Source organism: Procambarus clarkii, chromosome 10, assembly GCF_040958095.1.
Source record: "Procambarus clarkii isolate CNS0578487 chromosome 10, FALCON_Pclarkii_2.0, whole genome shotgun sequence".
NCBI lineage: Eukaryota > Metazoa > Arthropoda > Malacostraca > Decapoda > Cambaridae > Procambarus > Procambarus clarkii.
Genome location: NC_091159.1, coordinates 36,206,303 through 36,227,378, shown reverse-complemented (window position 1 = coordinate 36,227,378; position 21,076 = coordinate 36,206,303). Strand labels below are relative to the sequence as shown.

At 51.4% G+C, this 21,076-nt stretch overlaps 1 protein-coding gene across 5 annotated transcripts in view; it reads right to left on the bottom strand.

Moving 5' to 3' along the window:
* Positions 1-21,076, bottom strand: part of LOC123745526 (slit guidance ligand) — a 918,311-nt gene that overhangs the window by 270,118 nt on the left and 627,117 nt on the right. For all 5 annotated transcript variants that reach the window (XM_069321856.1, XM_045726133.2, XM_069321858.1 and 2 more), the window contains exon 3: positions 18,714-18,785. In XM_069321856.1, the coding sequence (XP_069177957.1) occupies positions 18,714-18,785 (72 nt within the window). The remainder of the gene's footprint in view (positions 1-18,713; positions 18,786-21,076) is intronic.

Below are 21,076 nucleotides of genomic sequence, written 5' to 3'. Positions count from 1 at the left end.
ACATGCACCCACAAACCGTTGGGGGTCGTGGTGGGGGGGAGAGGGGGGGGGTCGTGGTGGTGGGGGGGTCGTGGTGGTGGGGGGGTCGTGGTGCTGGGGTCGTGGTGGTGCTGGGGTCGTGGAGGGTCGTGGTGGTGCTGGGGTCGTGGAGGTGGGATCGTGGTGGTGGGGGTCGTGGTGGTGGAGTCGTGGTGGGGGAGTCGTGGTGGTGGGGTCGTGGTGGGTTGGGGGGTCGTGGTGCTGGGGTCATGGTGGGGGGTCGTGGTGATTGCATTATACACACTGACTGGGGTAGGCATCAACAACAACACAAAAACAGGAGTAGGAGAAGGAGGAGGAGGAGGAAGAGAAAGAAAGAGGTGGAGGAAGGAGATAGACGAGGAGGAAGGAGCGGAGAATGCTGAAGAAGGTAGAGGAAGGAGGAAGAGGAAAGTTGTAAACAAGAGGCAGCAGACACACTCAGTAACCTCTAAGACCCACAAGGCGTCGCTAGCCAGGCCAGACACCAGCAGCCAGACGCCACACTGAAGGAGCCAGGTATGAGGTCCTACTCTACACACCTGCGTCGCTCACATATACCCTCACGCACACCTGCACAAAATAATCACACAAAATAGACCAGCTGGAGACGTACGAACCCAAGCAACCCACCTAACCTACCGAGGCCGATACAGAGAATACGTCAATAGTACGGTATTTTAAACTCTACTATTACGTCGCATTTGTAACGGATTGTATTCAGTAAAAAATGCGACGCATTTGGCAAATCGGAACACACCCTTGGGTAAGGTAACTCCCTGGAACACACCCTTGGGTAAGGTAACTCCCCGGAACACACTATTGGGTTAGATAACACTCCCTGGAACACACCCTTGGGTAAGGTAACAATGCCTGGAACACACCCTTGGGTAAGGTGCTGGGGACACCCAGGAACACACCCTTGGCGGACGACCTCTCCCACAGCAAAAATAAACAGGTGTACTACCCTGACCCCGGACGCAAGAAGACACACGACCCCTCGTCGTGGACGCACGCGGACGGACGACCTCACAGCTCCTCAGAGGTCGTTTTATAGAACCAATTACCAAACTACCCCCAGGAATCTGGTCCCTCCCCCGTCCTGATCACACCTATTCTCCGAGCCCATCCATTACAGTCCTACCTGTAATTAGCCTAATTAACAGCCCTTGCTAAAGCAGGATTGACCGTGACGAGGTCGGCTCGTTACAAGCAATTTAGAGCGCGCGCCTGTAATTTGTCTGGCCTGACGAGGCTGTTAGCGACGAGACGGCTCTGCCGCTCAACTAAACTTTTTATCAAATACTGAAAAAGGACAACCAGTATCACATCTCGTTGGTAGTTACAGTGACCTTACTGGTACAGTGACCTTACTGGTGCAGTGACCTTACTGGTACAGTGACCTTACTGGTGCAGTGACCTTACTGGTACAGTGACCTTACTGGTGCAGTGACCTTACTGGTACAGTGACCTTACTGGTACAGTGACCTTACTGGTGCAGTGACCTTACTGGTGCAGTGACCTTACTGGTGCAGTGACCTTTGGTTGACAACTAGTGCTACAGTAATGTAACTACCATGTTACAGATGACTTATATCTGGTATTTAATTTATTAAAATATGTCATGGTCACCTAGCTCTTAGTAGCAAGTTACGGAAAATAAATCCCCGATGTCAGAAATCCTAAAAATTACAAAGGGGTCACTATTGGAGCCAATATTTCTTAAAGGCAGGCAATGTAGCTGACCACAACCAGCCTATGACAGTCACATACCCCATCTCCCCCTCATGTGTGATCCTGAGAGTTAGTGGTGTCGAGGCTCGGCAGTGAGTGAGGGCAAGGGTCAGCTCATCAGGGACAGTGAAGGTAAATCTTCCTACTAGAAGGGTAAGTATTGTGTTTGGGGTTTTGTATATTATGATGATGGTGTGATCACTGTTGTGGAGGGTAGTTGTGGCACCGTGTTATGTGACACTCTTTCCATTGATGCCAACTCCAATTTATTCATGTTGGGCATATCTCCAACAGCAATTCCTGTTAAAATTCGATAAGGCTAGGCTCATGCATCCAGATTTCCAGCCTCCACATTCTAATTTATATATATTACACACACACACACACACACACACACACAGGGGACCTGACGGCTGAATGGACAACACTCGGGATTCGTAATCCTAGGGTCCGGGGATCGATCCCCGGCAAAGGCGAAAACAAATGGGCAGTTCCTTTCATCCTGATGCCCTTGTTCACCTAGCAGTAAATAGGTACCTGAGAATTAAGACAGCTGCTCCCTGGTGATGTGTGTGTGTGTGTGTGTTAGAGCGAAATATATGTAGTGGCAACCCGTCCTCTTACAAATTACGTCGCTTTTCGCTCGTATGCAGTACGGCCAAAAATTAACGTAATTTGAAGATGAAAAATAATTGAAAATATTTTTTTCTCGAAACAGCAAATTATCCTAAAGTTTCAAAACGTCATGAAAATTGTTAACTGAAAGTTTCCTCTCCTAACCTAACCGAGTAAGCCGGAGGACTCAAAACAAAAAACGGAACAGTACGTCACTTTCGTGAGCCGATTTCATTTCAAATTACGTCCATTTTTAGCCTGAGTGCGCATACGAGCGAAAAGCGATGTACTTTGTAAGAGGACGGGTTGAGTAGACATAATGAAGGAAAAATAGATTGGTTAGAAAGGCGGGGTCCAAGAGCTAATAGCTCGATTCTGCAGACACAGATAGTAAATACAAATAATAAACACACACATGTCAACCCGTTCTCGCACTTTCGTATAGTCAATATTGACTTATTAAATACGTGCATATGTGACATACTAAACATTCTAGTTTACCTTGAAAAGCTTCATAGAAAGCACCGACTTTACCTAACCTTCTTAGTATGTTAAGATAAGCATCTTATTGCTTCGTAATTACAATTATTACTTAACCTATACCTATAATAGGTTAAGTAATAATTGCAATTACGAAGCAATAAGATGCTTATCTTAACATACTAAGAAGGTTAGGTAAGGTCGGTGTTTTCTATGAAGCTTTTCAAGGTAAACTAGTATGTTTAGTATGTCACATATGCACGTATTAAATAAGTCAATATTGACTATACGAAAGTGCGAGAACGGGTTGCACATGTAGGGGGCACCAGACGCCAAGCCAGAGAGACTAAGCACCACACGAGGCCCTAAACAAATATTAGTTATCGTGCAGCACATTATGAAGGATAGGGACAATATACAGTGTGGCCAGAGTGGCTATTTCCCGGCTCCTCCTCCTTCCTGCATTCTCCACCCTCCCTTCCCACCAGTTATATATTGCTCCATCCCCCAGTTATCATCATTTTTCTACGTTATTATCAATGTTTGTCCCTCTCCTCCTCCTCCTCCTCCGGGCCCCTGGGCATGGGAGGGCCCCATGTAATAATAATGAGCCCTCAGCAGGTCATGATTTCTCAATGTAAATTGTACCTTTTAGGATGTTTAATGTCTTCTAGTCGGGACCCCTGGCTGGTCCCTCCACCCTCCCTCCTTCCCTCCACACCCACCTTCCCTTCACCTTCCTCCTCCTCCTCTTCCTCCTCCTTCCCCGTACCCTCCTCCTCATCCTCCTCCATTCCTTGTCTCCACCTTCCTCTCCTCCTCATGTACCTCCACCAGCACCCACCACCATCAGCGCCAGACGAGGTATTCCGCCGTGACCTCTCCCCACCATCGCAAATCGTCTCCATCACGACCCTTAAGACTTCACCACCCGATTGCTATTAAATTCGTCTCTCCTCCACCATTATGCCTCTTCTTCTACACAACTCTACCTCCGCATCTCTTCTCCAACACAAACTTTTCTCACCCTAAACCTTCATATTTTTGTCTTCACCACCGAGAACCCTCCCCCCGGCTTTGCTTCCTCCAACACCACCTCTCTTCAACAACAGAACTTTCTTCCAAAATTATGACTCCTCCACAGCCTCCAACATTATGACTCTCCTCCACAGCCTCCAACATTATAACTCCTCCACAGCCCCCAACATTGTGACTCTCCCCCACACCCTCCACAGCACCCCCAAGGTTCCCGTGCTAGGGGGTAAGGGACAATACGACCGGCTGACTTATTCTTCAGACATGTATTCTCTCTGGAAGGTAATTACCAGACGTCTTTGGGAGCAGGTAGAGAAGTAGGGAGGGGCTCTCCGTCTCCCCTGCCCAGCCACCTTTCCCTTCTACCCATCCCTCACCCCACTTTCCTCTTCCACTCCCTCCCTCTCCCATTCCTCCTTCGCCTTTGTGTGTTAACACATATCCATTACCAAGTTGGAGAGTGAGGTGGCGATCTGGTGAATACCCGGAGAGAGGGCGGGCACTGTCTTGACAATGCCGTAGGGAAGGCGTAGGGAAGGCGTAGGGAAGGCGTAGGGAAGGCGTAGGGGAGGGAGAACGACCCGATACCCAACTGATTGGATTTTATGATAATTTGTAATAAGGTCCGATATACGGGAGGCGTGCAGGCCGCGGGCACCGGAGGTATATTTAGTATTTATGTTGGTCCCGCACGGGAAGTATTATAGGGGGGGGGGGGTGGGGTGGGGGGGGGGGGGGGTGGGGTGGGGGGGGGGGGGGTGGGGGGGGGTAGTACACAGGGGCGGAGAAAGGGAGGAGACAAGGAAGGTAAGAAGAGAGGGAGAGAGAGACAAGGAGGACGGGGATATAGGGGAAGCAGAGTTAGATACATGTGGTTACGGGCTATTCATGCCCGGGCCACCTCTTAAGTGGCTTAATCTTCATTAATCAATCACAGGAATGGAAGAGAAAGAAGGAAATGAGACAGACGGTCGGAAGAACGGGGAGAGGGAAGGAGGAGGGAGGGATATAATGTTGGGGGCAACAGATGGTCGAAGAAAAGAAAACGTAGAAAAAAACGGAAAGAGACGAAACAGAAAGAAGGTAAAGAAGTGGATGAGAGAAGTAGGGAGAGGAGAGGAAGGGAGAGGGAGGGAGAGGAGAGGAGAGGAGAGGAGAGGCAGGGAGAGGAGAGGCAGGGAGAGGAGAGGAGAAGCAGGGCATAAGGGAGGAGGGCTGGCATCCTGGAGTGTTCCACTGACAGACTACCTCTCCACCGCCCGCTAACAAGGGTGTGCCCGGCCAGCTTGGCTACCCTCCTCACGTACTTAATATTCCAAACACACACCAGTCCAAACGGTGTTTACCGCCGGGAAAAGTGAATATATAATTATTTAATTCTTCGAGACTCTTGCACGTGTACTTGTAAGCGAAGGGGCGTGTGGGGGATTAATGGATTCTTGTGGATTACTCTGGGCACGACGGTCGAGGTTAGCGGGCAGATGATCTTGCTCACGACTATATCAGACAGCGGGCGGTGCGCGGGACGGGTCCTGTCTCTAGTTGTCTTGTGCGTCTGTTTGTATTCTTGCCTGACAGTTTCTAGAACCGAGCTACAGCTCATGGACCCCGCATTTCCAACTATGAGTCGACTAATATAAAGACTAATATTTGTGTGTTCCACCGGTGGCAGGTCAATGTTGTGACCCAAATAGATATGAATAATTGAATTAGGCTCCCTTAACATATGAGGCGGTCAGAAACATTTATGCGAGCAAGTATGAATGCGCAGGTATGGAAAACATACAAGGTAATACTGGGGCGCCAGTACATGCAAATCCCCTAAGAGCTTTCGTCAATTATGAGAAGCTGGTGGTAACTTCAATAGCCCTACGTGACCGGAAACTATAGCCGGAAGTTGGTCTTGAAAGCTAAAGCACAATAACTAGCTGTTGAGGCGGGCCAGAGGGAATGTTGCAGATGTGGGGGAAAGAGATGGCATATTGGTTCAAGCATGGTGGGAGAATCTGTTCTTATCTGCAGCCCGCATCAAGCAGCCGAGAACCTGACTATGGGGTGGCAGTGCCAATCTCCATAGCCGGTAGACATCATATCCTCCCTTTGTAGCAGTCTGTCCTATGGGGATGCTGGAAAGTGCAACTTGTGAGTTGATTTGGGAGTTAAGTTGTTCTCCGGAGACAAGGATGGTAGAGTGATTAGGGTTGTGTAGACCGGTGGGGAAGCCAGTCTAGGAGTAAGGAATTAGGACGCTGGAAGGTGTCTTACTTCCCCCCCCCCCCCATCTTGTGAGTTCTCCCGCCAATACGATGGCCTCGAGTGAGGACTGGTGCATGATATGATAATGAGTTATTGAGATAAGATACTGAAATATGAATGATATACTGAAGATATTTTGAAATATACAGAACAACCTCGATTCAAGAAACTATATGGGCCCAAACCCAATTGGGTGCAGTGAGAGATTCATTGCAACAGGAGTTGCCTCCAGGAGGTAAGGTAAGGTAAGGTAAGGTAAACGACGTCCAGGATAATCCCAGAAGAGCCTGAAGGTAAGGTAAGGTTACCACCTCAAGGTAAGGAAGCATTTCTCATCCTCTATGGGCTAATCTCACTCGTCAAAATTTTCATTGCAACCTATGTTAGACTACCAAATAAACATGTCTGAAAACAAAAAAAAGTAACCACATCTAGCTTATGTCTCTCATGCCCAGCCTCAAGGCTCGTGTTCAAAAGACCGCATGGACGTACCTGAGTGAACAACAACACTGCCAACTCAAAATGAAAACTCACCATAGATTTCGGTTTTAAATATCCTCAATAGCTTCCCAAGGTTCCAACTGTTTACTGTAATGTTGAGTCCATCTAAAAGAATCATAAACGCGATTATAGCCATATTAAGAGAGTTATCATTTATATCCAATTATCTCCAACGCTCTATGGGTTAGTTTCACTGCGCGAAATTATAATTTCAACCTGACAACTAATAAAGTCATATGAAGGACAAGAACCAAGAGTACCTGTTTGTAAAGCGGTGTAGCCACATCTTCCACATGGCCCACGTCCAAGCCTCGAAATCTCACTTTCAAAGGAAAATGGACCCGTATTTTACTGAACAAAACATCTGCAACTCGAATTAATATAGAATCATAAATGAATAAATCCACAAGGGCCGTGAGGAGGGTTCGAACTTACGTCCAGGATGATCCCAGAAGCGCCTTAATCGACTGAGCCACGACGCGTCTAGCTCAGTCGTCTGTGGTCGTCTTCGACCTGGGATCGAAGACGTCTGGGATCATCCTGGACGTAAGTTCGAACCATCATCATGGCCCTTGTGGATTTATTCGTTTGATATATCACGCTATTGTGATTTCTGTGTGTAAAGAACCATAGAATTTACTTTTATATATGCACAGTGACTTTCCCAAGGCCCCCAACTATTATTGGCACTGTTGCCTCCAGCTGTGAACGCGGCTCCAACATCCTAAGCAAATCCACACATGACCTGCTTCAGCCCGCCTCTCCGTCGAGGCAGGTGAGTAGCTCTGGCACGGACGGTGTGTGTTCTAACCGCAGATTCGTTGAATCGAGTTTCCACTGTAGTTACAAAATATATCTAACAACTAGGGAAACTACTGATCTTCCTCAGGATGCAGCCCACGACAGCTGCCTAACTACTGGGTACCTATTGACTGCTAGGTGAGTAGGTGTGGTGGTGGGCGGGGCGTGTATAGCGGTGCCGCCATTGTGGCTTTCAGAGGCATGGATTCCTGCATGACAATTTCCATACTATACAACACGTCTGCCAGAGCTTACCAGGCAGTAACTGGCCGAGCTCAAGCTCTACATCCCCGACACTGAATAAGACAATACGTTACGATAGCTAAATACACACAGCGCTGCATAAAGACAAAACTCCTCACAAGACGACACAAGCGACACTACACCAGTTGATAACGTCGTCCAATGTTTGGAGCGATTTCATTTCATAGGATGTTCCAAAAAGCTTCATCAGTTTCCTCATTGCTTTTACTCAGTCGGTGACCAGACAGGGGCTCCTCTGAACGAAGGCTCTCGGGTCTTACAGTGGGGGGGAAAGACGACAATAAAAGTCAAAACCAACAAAGAACAAATAATTAAACACAATTGTGAGACAGCACTAAACGACACAATTTACCCTAAACCCCCACATAAACGCCGTCCCTGAGGGCACTATGGAGGGGTTTACTGCCCACAACCTGCCCACTGGTCCTGCCCCACAGCCTGCCCACTGGTCCTCCCCCACAGCCTGCCCACTGGTCCTCCCCCACAGCCTGCCCACTGGTCCTGCCCCACAGCCTGCCCACTGGTCCTCCCCCACAGCCTGCCCACTGGTCCTGCCCCACAGCCTGCCCACTAGTCCTCCCCCACAGCTTGCCCTCTGGTCCTGCCCCACAGCCTGCCCTCTGGTCCTGCCCCACAGCCTGCCCACTAGTCCTCCCCCACAGCCTGCCCACTAGTCCTCCCCCACAGCCTGCCCATTGGTCCTCCCCCACAGCCTGCCCACTGGTCCTGCCCACTGGTCCTCCCCCACAGCCTACCCACTGGTCCTGCCCACTGGTCCTCCACCCACCCCATCAAGTACCCACCAGACCCAAATTAGTCTCGCTACTCTAACATAATTGTATTTACATTAACTGACTGAAGAAAACCTCAACACTTCTTTAATCACGCATCTGAGCCTCTGCTACTCGCGGCTACTCGTCCCTCCCGGCTACTCGTCCCTCGCGGCTACTCGTCCCTCCCGGCTACTCGTCTCTCCCGGTTACTCGTCCTTCGCCGCTACTCGTCTCTCCCGGCTACTCGTCCCTCGCCGCTACTCGTCTCTCCCGGCTACTCGTCTCTCCCGGCTACTCGTCCCTCGCCGCTACTCGTCCCTCGCCGCTACTCGTCCCTCGCCGCTACTCGTCCCTCCCGGCTACTCGTCCCTCGCCGCTACTCGTCCCTCCCGGCTACTCGTCCCTCCCGGCTACTCGTCCCTCGCCGCTACTCGTCCCTCGCCGCTACTCGTCCCTCGCCGCTACTCGTCCCTCGCCGCTACTCGTCCCTCGCCGCTACTCGTCCCTCGCCGCTACTCGTCCCTCGCCGCTACTCGTCCCTCGCCGCTACTCGTCCCTCCCGGCTACTCGTCCCTCCAGGCTACTCGTCCCTCCAGGCTACTCGTCCCTCCAGGCTACTCGTCCCTCCAGGCTACTCGTCCCTCCAGGCTACTCGTCCCTCCCGGCTACTCGTCCCTCCCGGCTACTCGTCCCTCCCGGCTACTCGTCCCTCCCGGCTACTCGTCCCTCCCGGCTACTCGTCCCTCCCGGCTACTCGTCCCTCCCGGCTACTCGTCCCTCCCGGCTACTCGTCCCTCCCGGCTACTCGTCCCTCCCGGCTACTCGTCCCTCCCGGCTACTCGTCCCTCCCGGCTACTCGTCCCTCCCGGCTACTCGTCCCTCCCGGCTACTCGTCCCTCCCGGCTACTCGTCCCTCCCGGCTACTCGTCCCTCCCGGCTACTCGTCCCTCCCGGCTACTCGTCCCTCCCGGCTACTCGTCCCTCCCGGCTACTCGTCCCTCCCGGCTACTCGTCCCTCCCGGCTACTCGTCCCTCCCGGCTACTCGTCCCTCCCGGCTACTCGTCCCTCCCGGCTACTCGTCCCTCCCGGCTACTCGTCCCGGACTCTGGCCGCGGCTGGATGGGTATTATGATGACGTGATGCGAGCAGCAACAGCCTAGAGCATCACGGGGCTCTCATGACAGCCTGTGATTACAACCTTCTGATGAGACAAGCTACTCCGAGCATATCAACACCAGATCAATACTGCCAGGGGCTGTATACTGGACACTAATGCTCGGAACCAACAGCACGTAGAGAACACGTAGATATAACAGGTGGACAAGGGCCAATATATTTCTTGTATTACTTTAATCAATATTTCTTCCAGGTTCCGACGGGTGTTAAGCTGGCTAGACTTGGCGACCCGCGCGAGGAAGATGCCCCGAGGGTGTCCACCACACACCCAGACCTGGGTATGGGTGCCCCGAGGGTGTCCACCACACACCCAGACCTGGGTATGGGTGCCCGAGGGTGTCCACCACACACCCAGACCTGGGTATGGGTGCCCCGAGGGTGTCCACCACACACCCAGACCTGGGTATGGGTGCCCCGAGGGTGTCCACCACACACCCAGACCTGGGTATGGGTGCCCCGAGGGTGTCCACGGTGCTAAAATGTTGACAAACATTGCACAACACCCGTGGGGGGGGGGGGGGGGGGGTAGCCCTGTCAATATTGACCAGCACTGTGGCCAGGGACTCTGCTGGCCCCTAGCCCAGCGTGGCCAGGGACTCTGCTGGCCCCTAGCCCAGCGTGGCCAGGGACTCTGCTGGCCCCTAGCCCAGCGTGGCCAGGGACTCTGCTGGCCCCTAGCCCAGCGTGGCCAGGGACTCTGCTGGCCCCTAGCCCAGCGTGGCCAGGGACTCTGCTGGCCCCTAGCCCAGCGTGGCCAGGGACTCTGCTGGCCCCTAGCCCAGCGTGGCCAGGGACTCTGCTGGCCCCTAGCCCAGCGTGGCCAGGGACTCTGCTGGCCCCTAGCCCAGCGTGGCCAGGGACTCTGCTGGCCCCTAGCAAAGCGTGGCCAGGGACTCTGCTGGCCCCTAGCCCAGCGTGGCCAGGGACTCTGCTGGCCCCTAGCCCAGCGTGGCCAGGGACTCTGCTGGCCCCTAGCCCAGCGTGGCCAGGGACTCTGCTGGCCCCTAGCCCAGCGTGGCCAGGGACTCTGCTCGCAATCAGGCAGGGGCGCCTGACAGCTGGGTGGACAGCGCTTCGGATTCGTAGTCCTGAGGTTCCGGGTTCGATCCCCGGTTAAGGCGGAGACAAATGGGCAAAATGTTTCTTTCACCCTGATGCCCCTGTTACCTTGCAGTAAATAGGTACCTGGGAGTTAGACAGCTGCTACGGGCTGCTTCCTGGGGGATGGAGGCCTGGTCGAGGACCGGGCCGCGGGGACACTAAGCCCCGAAAGCATCTCAAGATAACCTCAAGATAACCTCCCCTAACTGTTCGTGTCCAGGGACGCTGCTCGCCCCTACCTGAAGATCAATGGGTCAAGGTAAAAAGCAAATATAATTAGTGGATATTCAGGTTAATGTATCTTGGGCCGCGGACCTTTCTTGGAGGAGCTGGGGGTGACGGGCGTCACGGGGGGAGGAGCAGGGGGGGTGAAGAAGGGGGGAATTAGGAGGAATGAGTGATAAACATGTTGGAGAAGGCTGCAGGAGAGACAGAGGAGACGAGGGACTAAGATAAAGGACAGGAAGGAGCGGGTCAGAGGTACTGCCTCTTGGCTTTACCTCAAACATCTTTTCAAATGCCAGATTTTCACCACATTCTTCCTCTCTTTTCCTACCACCGTCTCCTCTTACCTCCCTTCCATTTTCCTTTCCCTGCCTCCCACACACACACACACACACACACACACACACACACACACACGTACACCACACAATGTAACCCATTCGCCCTTTGTTTAAAAAGTTTTCTTCCAATGTACACACCGTCACGCCTGTCTTCAGCACACAAAACGTGTATATACACAGTCAGCGAACACTTGCCATCTGTGTTTAACAGACTCCACCCCCAAGTGACCACACACACACACACACACACACACACACACACACACACACACACACACACACACACACACACACACACACACACACACGGTGGTGGAGGCCAAGACCGTCAGTAGTTTCAAAGCATTATATGACAAAGAGTGCTGGGAAGACGGGACACCACGAGCGTAGCTCTCATCCTCTAACTACACTTAGAGGAAATGTGGTCCTGCCCCACAGCCTGCCCACTAGTCCTCCCCCCACAGCCTACCCACTGGTCCTCCACCACAGCCTGCCCTAAATTACACTTAAGGTAATTACACACACACAACTAGGCGGTGGAAACAGGAGGCCAGACACAGGATACAGAATGGGAGATGAAGTACTTCATGAAACGAACAGAGAGAGAGATCTAGGAGTTGATATCACACCAAACCTGTCTCCTGAAACCCACATAAAAAGAATAACATCGGAGGCGTATGCAAGGCTGGCTAACATCAGAACAGCCTTCAGGAACCTTTGTAAAGAATCATTCAGAACCTTGTATAACACATATGTAAGACCAATCCTGTAGTATGCGGTCCCAGCATGGAGTCCGTACCTTGTCAAGCACAAGACGAAACTGGAAAAAGTTCAGAGGTATGCCTAGACTAGTCCCAGAACTAAGAGGCATGAGTTACGAGGAAAGGCTGCGGGAAATGCACCTCACGACACTGGAAGACAGAAGAGTAAGGGGAGACATGATTACTACCTACAAAATTACAAAATTCTCAAGGGAATTGACAGGGTAGATAAGGATATACTGTTTAACACTGGTGGTACGCGAACAAGGGGACACAGGTGGAAACTAAGTACCCACATGAGCCACAGGGACGTTAGAAAGAACTTTTTCAGTGTCAGAGTAGTTAACAGGTGGAATGCATTAGGCAGTGATGTGGTGGAGGCTGACTCCATACACAGTTTCAAATGTAGATATGATAGAGCCCAATAGGCTCAGGAATCTGTACACCAGTTGATTGACGGTTGAGAGGCGGGACCAAAGAGCCAGAGCTCAACCTCCGCAAACACAGTTAGGTGAGTACAAATAGATTAGCACACACACACACACACACACACACACACACACACACACACACACACACACACACACACACACACACACACGTCTAGTGTTGCTTGGTCAACACGTACGACATTGAGAGTACCAGAGATGTTAGGAAGCCTCTGCAACAGGTCCTAAATAGGCTAAAAGGGTTGTCAGACAAATGGCTACTAGAATTAAATACCAATAAATACAACGTTATTAGAATATCAACTAGAGAAATAAGAAGAGCCATACAGACTGAGAAGGCGGCCACTTGTAGTGTCAGCAAAGTTAACCAGAAACAGTAAGCATTACACACCACATTTCACGCCAAAAGCACTTACAAACGGAGTAACATTAACAGCCAACTCATAGTTGACATTAGAAAAACCTTTTAGGTCTTAAAGAACGCCAGAAAAAGACTACACCACGCACGTTAGACCAGTCTTGGAGCACGTGGCGCCGGCGTCAACACAAGTGAACCACAACAACAGTTACACGGTTCAGTGATTAGCCTCAAGCTGACCCCGGAAGGAACAGCTCAAGGACTGACACCAAGAGGTGAACCCACAAATACTGGCGGGAAAAGTGTTACAGCGATGAAAGCCAACTAGGTAATCAATATAAGGGTCGCACCAAGCAACAGCCTGGTGGACCAAGCTCTCACAAGTCAAGCCTGGCCTCGGGCCGGGCTTGGGGAGTAGAACAACTCTCAGAATCCCATCAAGGTACAATCCAGGTACAAGGCAGTCACAGTGAAGATCACGCAGGGGTCACGCAGGGGTCACGCAAGGGTCACGCAGGGGTCACTTCAACAACTTATCCTATTATTTATGATTGTGATTCTTCCAGAGGGAAGAGGGGTCATTTCTATCAGTTCTTGTAGAGAATGGAGACAATCTGATAATAAAGGGAGGAGTGCAAGACGCTACAGTGAGACCCGGACCCGCTACAACATGTCTCACAAGGGGCTGCTGCAGGTTACCTTCCCCCCCCCCCCCCCCTCCCAGGTCCTCCCACGCTCCACCAAACAGTTCAAGAAAGGTAGAATAAATATTTACGAACAGTGTGTTTGGTCCCACAAACAGACCATCTTTGTTACCATTTCGTACAACAACAACAACAACATGCTCTAAAGACACGAGTCTCCTCTTACTGCCTAAAATTATGTCAATTTAACAATAACGAAACATTAACAATAGCGTCACTTAAGTGTTAAAAGACCTCAGTATTTAAATCTGCCAACAAAACATGTTTTCTCGCATATCTTTCTCTCCCCGTAACTTTATTAGGTCCACAAAGGGGTGTAATGGAGTCGAACCCGACCACCTACCAAATGTTGCAATACACCAAGAGGTTTTATTGGGTTTCATAAAACTCTATGGACTTGGCCCCAAACATTTCATTCCCACAAACTTCAAGAACCAACCAACCAACCCTGGGGCATGGGGCATGGAGACCAACCCTTCTTCATGGGCGCATGTTTGCCTACTTCGACCCCCGTTTTCAAACAAACATTAGTTCCAATATATACATCCACTCATCAGTGACAGCCACGGCCAACTACGTCACCTATCATTACCGTCCCCGTCTATATAAACATTAAAATGGTTATGCAAATAATAAACACGGAATTATACATTAAAAACTAGATTTAGCTCCCTTGTCAGGCTCGTCCCTGTGGCTTTTAACATTAAGTGTTGGGTTAAGGCCTATCGACCTCGGGCGTCGTAAAGCTGGCAGACCAGCTTTAGTATGGCACTGAAGCGGTAGCCCCAATAATGGGAACGGTACTGAACACGATATAACCAGGGGTACAACACCTTGTGTGGGGGGGGGGCGTCGTTGTTGACGGAGGGTCGAGGAGGCTGGGGGTGGTCCTGGCTACTCAACACTATCATACCAAGATAAAGCTGCGAGTCAAATAACAATACATAATTATTGTCCTTGTATATAAGGTATTGACAACTTATTGTCCTTGTATATAAGTCACCGGAGGCAAACCCTCAGCAGTTTAAAGACCAACTAATGTAAATAGAACACTGCTTGGAAAACCTCACAAATCCAGCTCCGAACATCATCCTGCTTGGGGACTTCAACCTACGGCACCTGAAATGGAAGCACCTGGCTAATACAGTAATATCAGAAAGAACACCAGGGAGTAGCCTAAATGAACAGGCACGTGCAAATGACCAGCTACGGATGTGCGACAGGTTTGCCTTAAATCAGCAAATAGTAGAACCAACTCCTGGGTTTTGTATGAGTCTTGTAGCTTGAGTTCAATTGTTTCTATTTCTCTGCCTAACCTTCTTCGCCGTTCTTGAGAAAGGGTGCGACTCTCAAGTTGTTCCGCGATTCGTTTTCTTCGCCTATATAGGGAACGACGTTCCCGTTCCAATCTGCATCTCTTCCTCTTTTTTCTTAGGTGTATGCGGTTTGAACATATTTCTAGTGCTACTGAGCTTATTTTTTTCCAGGCACTGGTTCAGGTTTGCATTTTCTAGCTGTTCTTCCCAGCTTATTTCTGTGAAGTCCTGGTTTATTTGCTCTCAGTTTATCCGTTTATTATTGAAGTTGAATTTGCTGAAATCTCCTCCACCGGGAATCTGGACTGGTTTTAAAGGTCTATTCCCCATGGTTGCCAGAACTTCAATTAAGTTGTGATCTGAGCAACAGGTATTTGTAATCATTATGTTCCTGATCAATTCATCATTATTAGTGAAAACTTAACGAAGATAAGTTTCAGCTCCTGGGCTACGGAAAAAATTCACCATTTTTCCCCAAAAACCTTGACAGTAACGTTGAAATTTGTTTAATAATAAGTATTATAAGCGAGCTGGCGAGTTTGTCAAAGATACGAACGGTTCGTACCCTGGGTATGTCCAGTATGGGAGACGTTTCGCACCCATGCATTATTTTCGTACCCATCATGTCGTGACCATAGCCATGTCTGTGTTGCCTTCATGTTGATGTATGCAAATGAAGCAATATTAATAAATCCTCCCGTTAAAAATGCACCTCCTCTGCCTGCTTGATACCTGCTTGATGCCTTGCTTGATGCCTTGCTTGACGCTTGCTTGATACCTTGCCTACCCAGAAACGTACGAACCCAAGCAACCCACCTAACCTATCGAGGCCGATGCATAGAGAACGTCAATATTGTGGTGCTTTAATTTGTACTAATACGGCGCATCTTTAACGGAGTGGTCAGTTCCATCAACAAATACGATGTTGTATGTGAGAGAGGACGGGTTAGAGGTCGCCTTGCTGGTCCCAGGCCAGCAGGGGCATCTTGACCCCTCAAGGGTTTACTCTCTATATTTATCAGTCCACTCCAGTATAAAGCTTTACCATCTTTAAGTTTATACTATATAACTTGGGGCAGGTTAGCCTTTAGTGGGGCTATCCCCAGGCGTCTGGCCTTTAGTGGGACTATCTTCAGGCATCTGGCCTTCAGTGGGACTATCCCCAGGCATCTGGCCTTTAGTGGGACTATCCCCAGGCGTCTGGCCTTTAGTGGGGCTATCCCCAGGCGTCTGGCCTTTAGTGGGACTATCCCCAGGCGTCTGGCCTTTAGTGGGACTATCTTCAGGCATCTGGCCTTTAGTGGGACTATCCCCAGGCGTCTGGCCTTTAGTGGGACTATCCCCAGGCGTCTGGCCTTTAGTGGGACTATCTCCAGGCGTCTGACCTTTAGTGGGGCTATCCCCAGGCGTCTGGCCTTTAGTGGGGCTATCCCCAGGCGTCTGGCCTTTAGTGGGGCTATCCCCAGGCGTCTGGCCTTTAGTGGGGCTATCCCCAGGCGTCTGGCCTTTAGTGGGGCTATCCCCAGGCATCTGACCTCGTATTCTGCGACGGTGCCGCCTCCTGGTGGTGGACACATTAAACCACCGTAATACTGACGCTGTCTATACACTGGCCTCCATAGGTTAGGTACCCATTTAACCTAGCCACCAGCTTGGGTTCGTGCGTTTCTGGTTAGGCAAACCAGGTGCATTATTTTACGAGTGGCAAATCGCGACAAGGGGCTAGGGTGGCCGGGCTCTAGACATTGTACCCCGGTCACACATCTGAGGTGCCAGCATAACGCTAACTGGAAATCCCCATCATGCGAGTGGTTCACTTATACAACTATACTTGTGTAGTTGCAAACCTATCCGAATCAAATCTACCCCGAATCCCCGAATCAACCTACCCTGGCTTTGCGCCCTGGTGAGGCCACTCCAGACCGACAACCAGAGCGCAACTCCATAGTCTCCTGAGATTGATGGATGCCTACAACTATACTTGTGTCAACTTTTGACAGCACCTGTCTAAACTTAAAGCAAACTAAAGCATTTCTAACATAAAACTGTTATATCTCATAGATAATATAAGAAGCAGTAGCATTAACGGTGTACCTGTGTTCATCGGTGTACCTGTGCTCACCGGTGTACCTGTCTTCACCGGTGTACCTGTGCTCACCGGTGTACCTGTGTTCATCGGTGTACCTGTGCTCACCGGTGTACCTGTGTTCATCGGTGTACCTGTGCTCACCGGTGTACCTGTCTTCACCGGTGTACCTGTGTTCACCGGTGTACCTGTGTTCACCGGTGTACCTGTGCTCACCGGTGTACCTGTGCTCACCGGTGTACCTGTGCTCACCGGTGTACCTGTCTTCACCAGTGTACCTGTGTACACCGGTGTACCTGTGTTCACCGGTGTACCTGTGTTCACCGGTGTACCTGTGTTCACCGGTGTACCTGTGCTCACCGGTGTACCTGTGCTCACCGGTGTACCTGTGCTCACCGGTGTACCTGTGTTCACCGGTGTACCTGTGCTCACCGGTGTACCTGTGCTCACCGGTGTACCTGTGCTCACCGGTGTACCTGTGTTCACCGGTGTACCTGTGTTCACCGGTGTACCTGTGTTCACCGGTGTACCTGTGTTCACCGGTGTACCTGTGTTCACCGGTGTACCTGTGTTCACCGGTGTACCTGTGTTCACCGGTGTACCTGTGCTCACCGGTGTACCTGTGCTCACCGGTGTACCTGTGTTCACCGGTGTACCTGTGTTCACCGGTGTACCTGTGTTCACCGGTGTACCTGTGTTCACCGGTGTACCTGTGCTCACCGGTGTACCTGTGCTCACCGGTGTACCTGTGTTCACCGGTGTACCTGTGTTCACCGGTGTACCTGTGCTCACCGGTGTACCTGTGCTCACCGGTGTACCTGTGTTCACCGGTGTACCTGTGTTCACCGGTGTACCTGTGTTCACCGGTGTACCTGTGTTCACCGGTGTACCTGTGCTCACCGGTGTACCTGTGCTCACCGGTGTACCTGTGTTCACCGGTGTACCTGTGTTCACCGGTGTACCTGTGCTCACCGGTGTACCTGTGCTCACCGGTGTACCTGTGCTCACCGGTGTACCTGTGTTCACCGGTGTACCTGTGTTCACCGGTGTACCTGTGTTCACCGGTGTACCTGTGTTCACCGGTGTACCTGTGTTCACCGGTGTACCTGTGCTCACCGGTGTACCTGTGCTCACCGGTGTACCTGTGTTCACCGGTGTACCTGTGTTCACCGGTGTACCTGTGTTCACCGGTGTACCTGTGTTCACCGGTGTACCTGTGCTCACCGGTGTACCTGTGCTCACCGGTGTACCTGTGCTCACCGGTGTACCTGTGTTCACCGGTGTACCTGTGTTCACCGGTGTACCTGTGCTCACCGGTGTACCTGTGCTCACCGGTGTACCTGTGCTCACCGGTGTAGAAGCTATGACCAACGGCGTCTTCATTCCCTCGGTATACAGGGTGTCTCACATGTCAGTATACCTCAATATACAGGGTGTCCCACAAGTGAGGAACCTACCTCATGTCGAGACGTAGTGTTGTTGTTAAAGATTCGCTACCTGGAACAAAAAATTCCAAGTAGCACGGGCTATGGTGAGCCCGTAGTAAAGACGTAGTGAACACCTCCACATCCCAGACCTTACCCAACCAGCACTCGACCACAGAGGCTTCAAGCCTCACCCCTAAGCTTCTATACCCCCCCTAAGCTTCCCATATACATAACTAGACTCACTCTTAAAGCTATACTAGAAAAAATCGTGATGTGTATGGTCGTACTCACAGTCTCTCCAGCTGCTGCAGGTCCTGGAAGGCGCCGCGCTCTATGGTGTGCAGCTTGTTGTCGTGCAGCTGCCTGCAACACCACAAACACCAGTGTTACTTTAATGACAAGAGTTATAAATATAAATTACATTACACACACACATACACACACACACACACACACACACACACACACACACACACACACACACAGCTCGCATACAGAACATCAGACAATGCAGACTAGGTACACAAACGGTCACCGTTTACTCGTATGGCAACCACGAGTTGCCTCTGGGGCCCTGGCAAGTGTTTGGTAGATGTAAAGTATACATATGGCAACCACAAGTTGCCTCTGGGGCCCCTGGCACCTGTTTGGTAGATGTAAAGTATACATATGGCAACCACAAGTTGCCTCTGGGGCCCCTGGCACCTGTTTGGTAGATCCAGAAGTATACATTAATAGTTAAGAAGACAAATTAGTGTGTCACACGAAGGCTTTAAGCCAGGGGGCGGGGGGGGGGTAATCGAAGTTTTAATTAAGTGAACTGGTTTGTGAGCTGCCCCCGGAGGCCAGGGTGTTGGTGTGGCCTGCGAGCCTCTCCTACCCACACTCTGGGGGACAACATAGTATGTGGCGTCTCCACAGACTCTGGGGGACAACATAGTATGTGGCGTCTCCACAGACTCTGGGGTACAACATAGTATGTGGCGTCTCCACAGACTCTGGGGGACAACATAGTATGTGGCGTCTCCACAGACGCTGGGGATAACATAGTATGTGGCGTCTCCCCCAGACTCTGGGGGACAACATAGTATGTGGCGTCTCCACAGACTCTGGGGACAACATAGTATGTGGCGTCTCCACAGACTCTGGGGACAACATAGTATGTGGCGTCTCCACAGACTCTGGGGGACAACATAGTATGTGGCGTCTCCACAGACTCTGGGGGACAACATAGTATGTGGCGTCTCCACAGACTCTGGGGACAACATAGTATGTGGCGTCTCCACAGACTCTGGGGGACAACATAGTATGTGGCGTCTCCACAGACGCTGGGGACAACATAGTATGTGGCGTCTCCCCCAGACTCTGGGGGACAACATAGTATGTGGCGTCTCCACAGACTCTGGGGGACAACATAGTATGTGGCATCTCCACAGACTCTGGGGACAACATAGTATGTGGCGTCTCCCCCAGACTCTGGGGACAACATAGTATGTGGCGTCTCCACAGACTCTGGGGACAACATAGTATGTGGCGTCTCCCCCAGACTCTGGGGGGACAACATAGTATGTGGCGTCTCCCCCAGACTCTGGGGACAACATGGTATGTGGCGTCTCCCCCAGACTCTGGGGACAACATAGTATGTGGCGTCTCCACAGACTCTGGGGACAACATAGTATGTGGCGTCTCCACAGACTCTGGGGACAACATAGTATGTGGCGTCTCCCACAGACTCTGGGGACAACATAGTATGTGGCATCTCCACAGACTCTGGGGACAACATTCAGCATGCAAGACTGGCCACGGGGGCCCGGGCCTCTGTCAGTCTTCAAGTCAGCATAAGGCTGATGCAGTCCGTGTGTGTGTATGGGGGGGGGGGGCCCTTGTGTGAATTGTGGACATTTCCTCATTTTCCAGTCAATTTTTTTAAGTACTTTGTATAACTATCTCATGTCTCTTCTTTCTTCTAAAATAGAGTCAAGTCAAGCTCCTTCAACCAATCTTCGTGCAGCATTTTGGTAAACCCCAGACGTAGCCCGCATACACCGGTCCTGAGAGGAGTGGACGCTGGCGAGGTCCTGTGGGCGTCCAACAGGAGTGGGTGCAGGCTAGGTCCTGTGGGCGTCCAACAGGAGTGGGTGCAGGCTAGGTCCTGTGGGCGTCCAACAGGAGAGGGCGCTGGATATGTCCTGTGAGCGTCCAACAGGAGTAGGTGCTGGCTAGGTCCTGTGGGCGTCCAACAGGAGAGGGCGCTGGCGAGGTCCTGTGGGCGTCCAACAGGAGTGGGTGCAGGCTAGGTCCTGTGGGCGTCCAACAGGAGTGGGTGCAGGCTAGGTCCTGTGGGCGTCCAACAGGAGAGGGCGCTGGATATGTCCTGTGGGCGTCCAACAGAAGTGGGTGCTGGCTAGGTCCTGTGGGCGTCCAACAGGAGTGGGCGCTGGCGAGGACCTGTGGGCGTCCAACAGGAGCGGGCGCTGGCGAGGTCCTGTGGGCGTCCAACAGGAGTGGGCGCTGGCGAGGACCTGTGGGCGTCCAACAGGAGCGGGCGCTGGCGAGGTCCTGTGGGCGTCCAACAGGAGTGGGCGCAGACGAGGTCCTGTGGGCGTCCAATAGGAGTGGGCGCAGACGAGGTCCTGTGGGCGTCCAACAGGAGT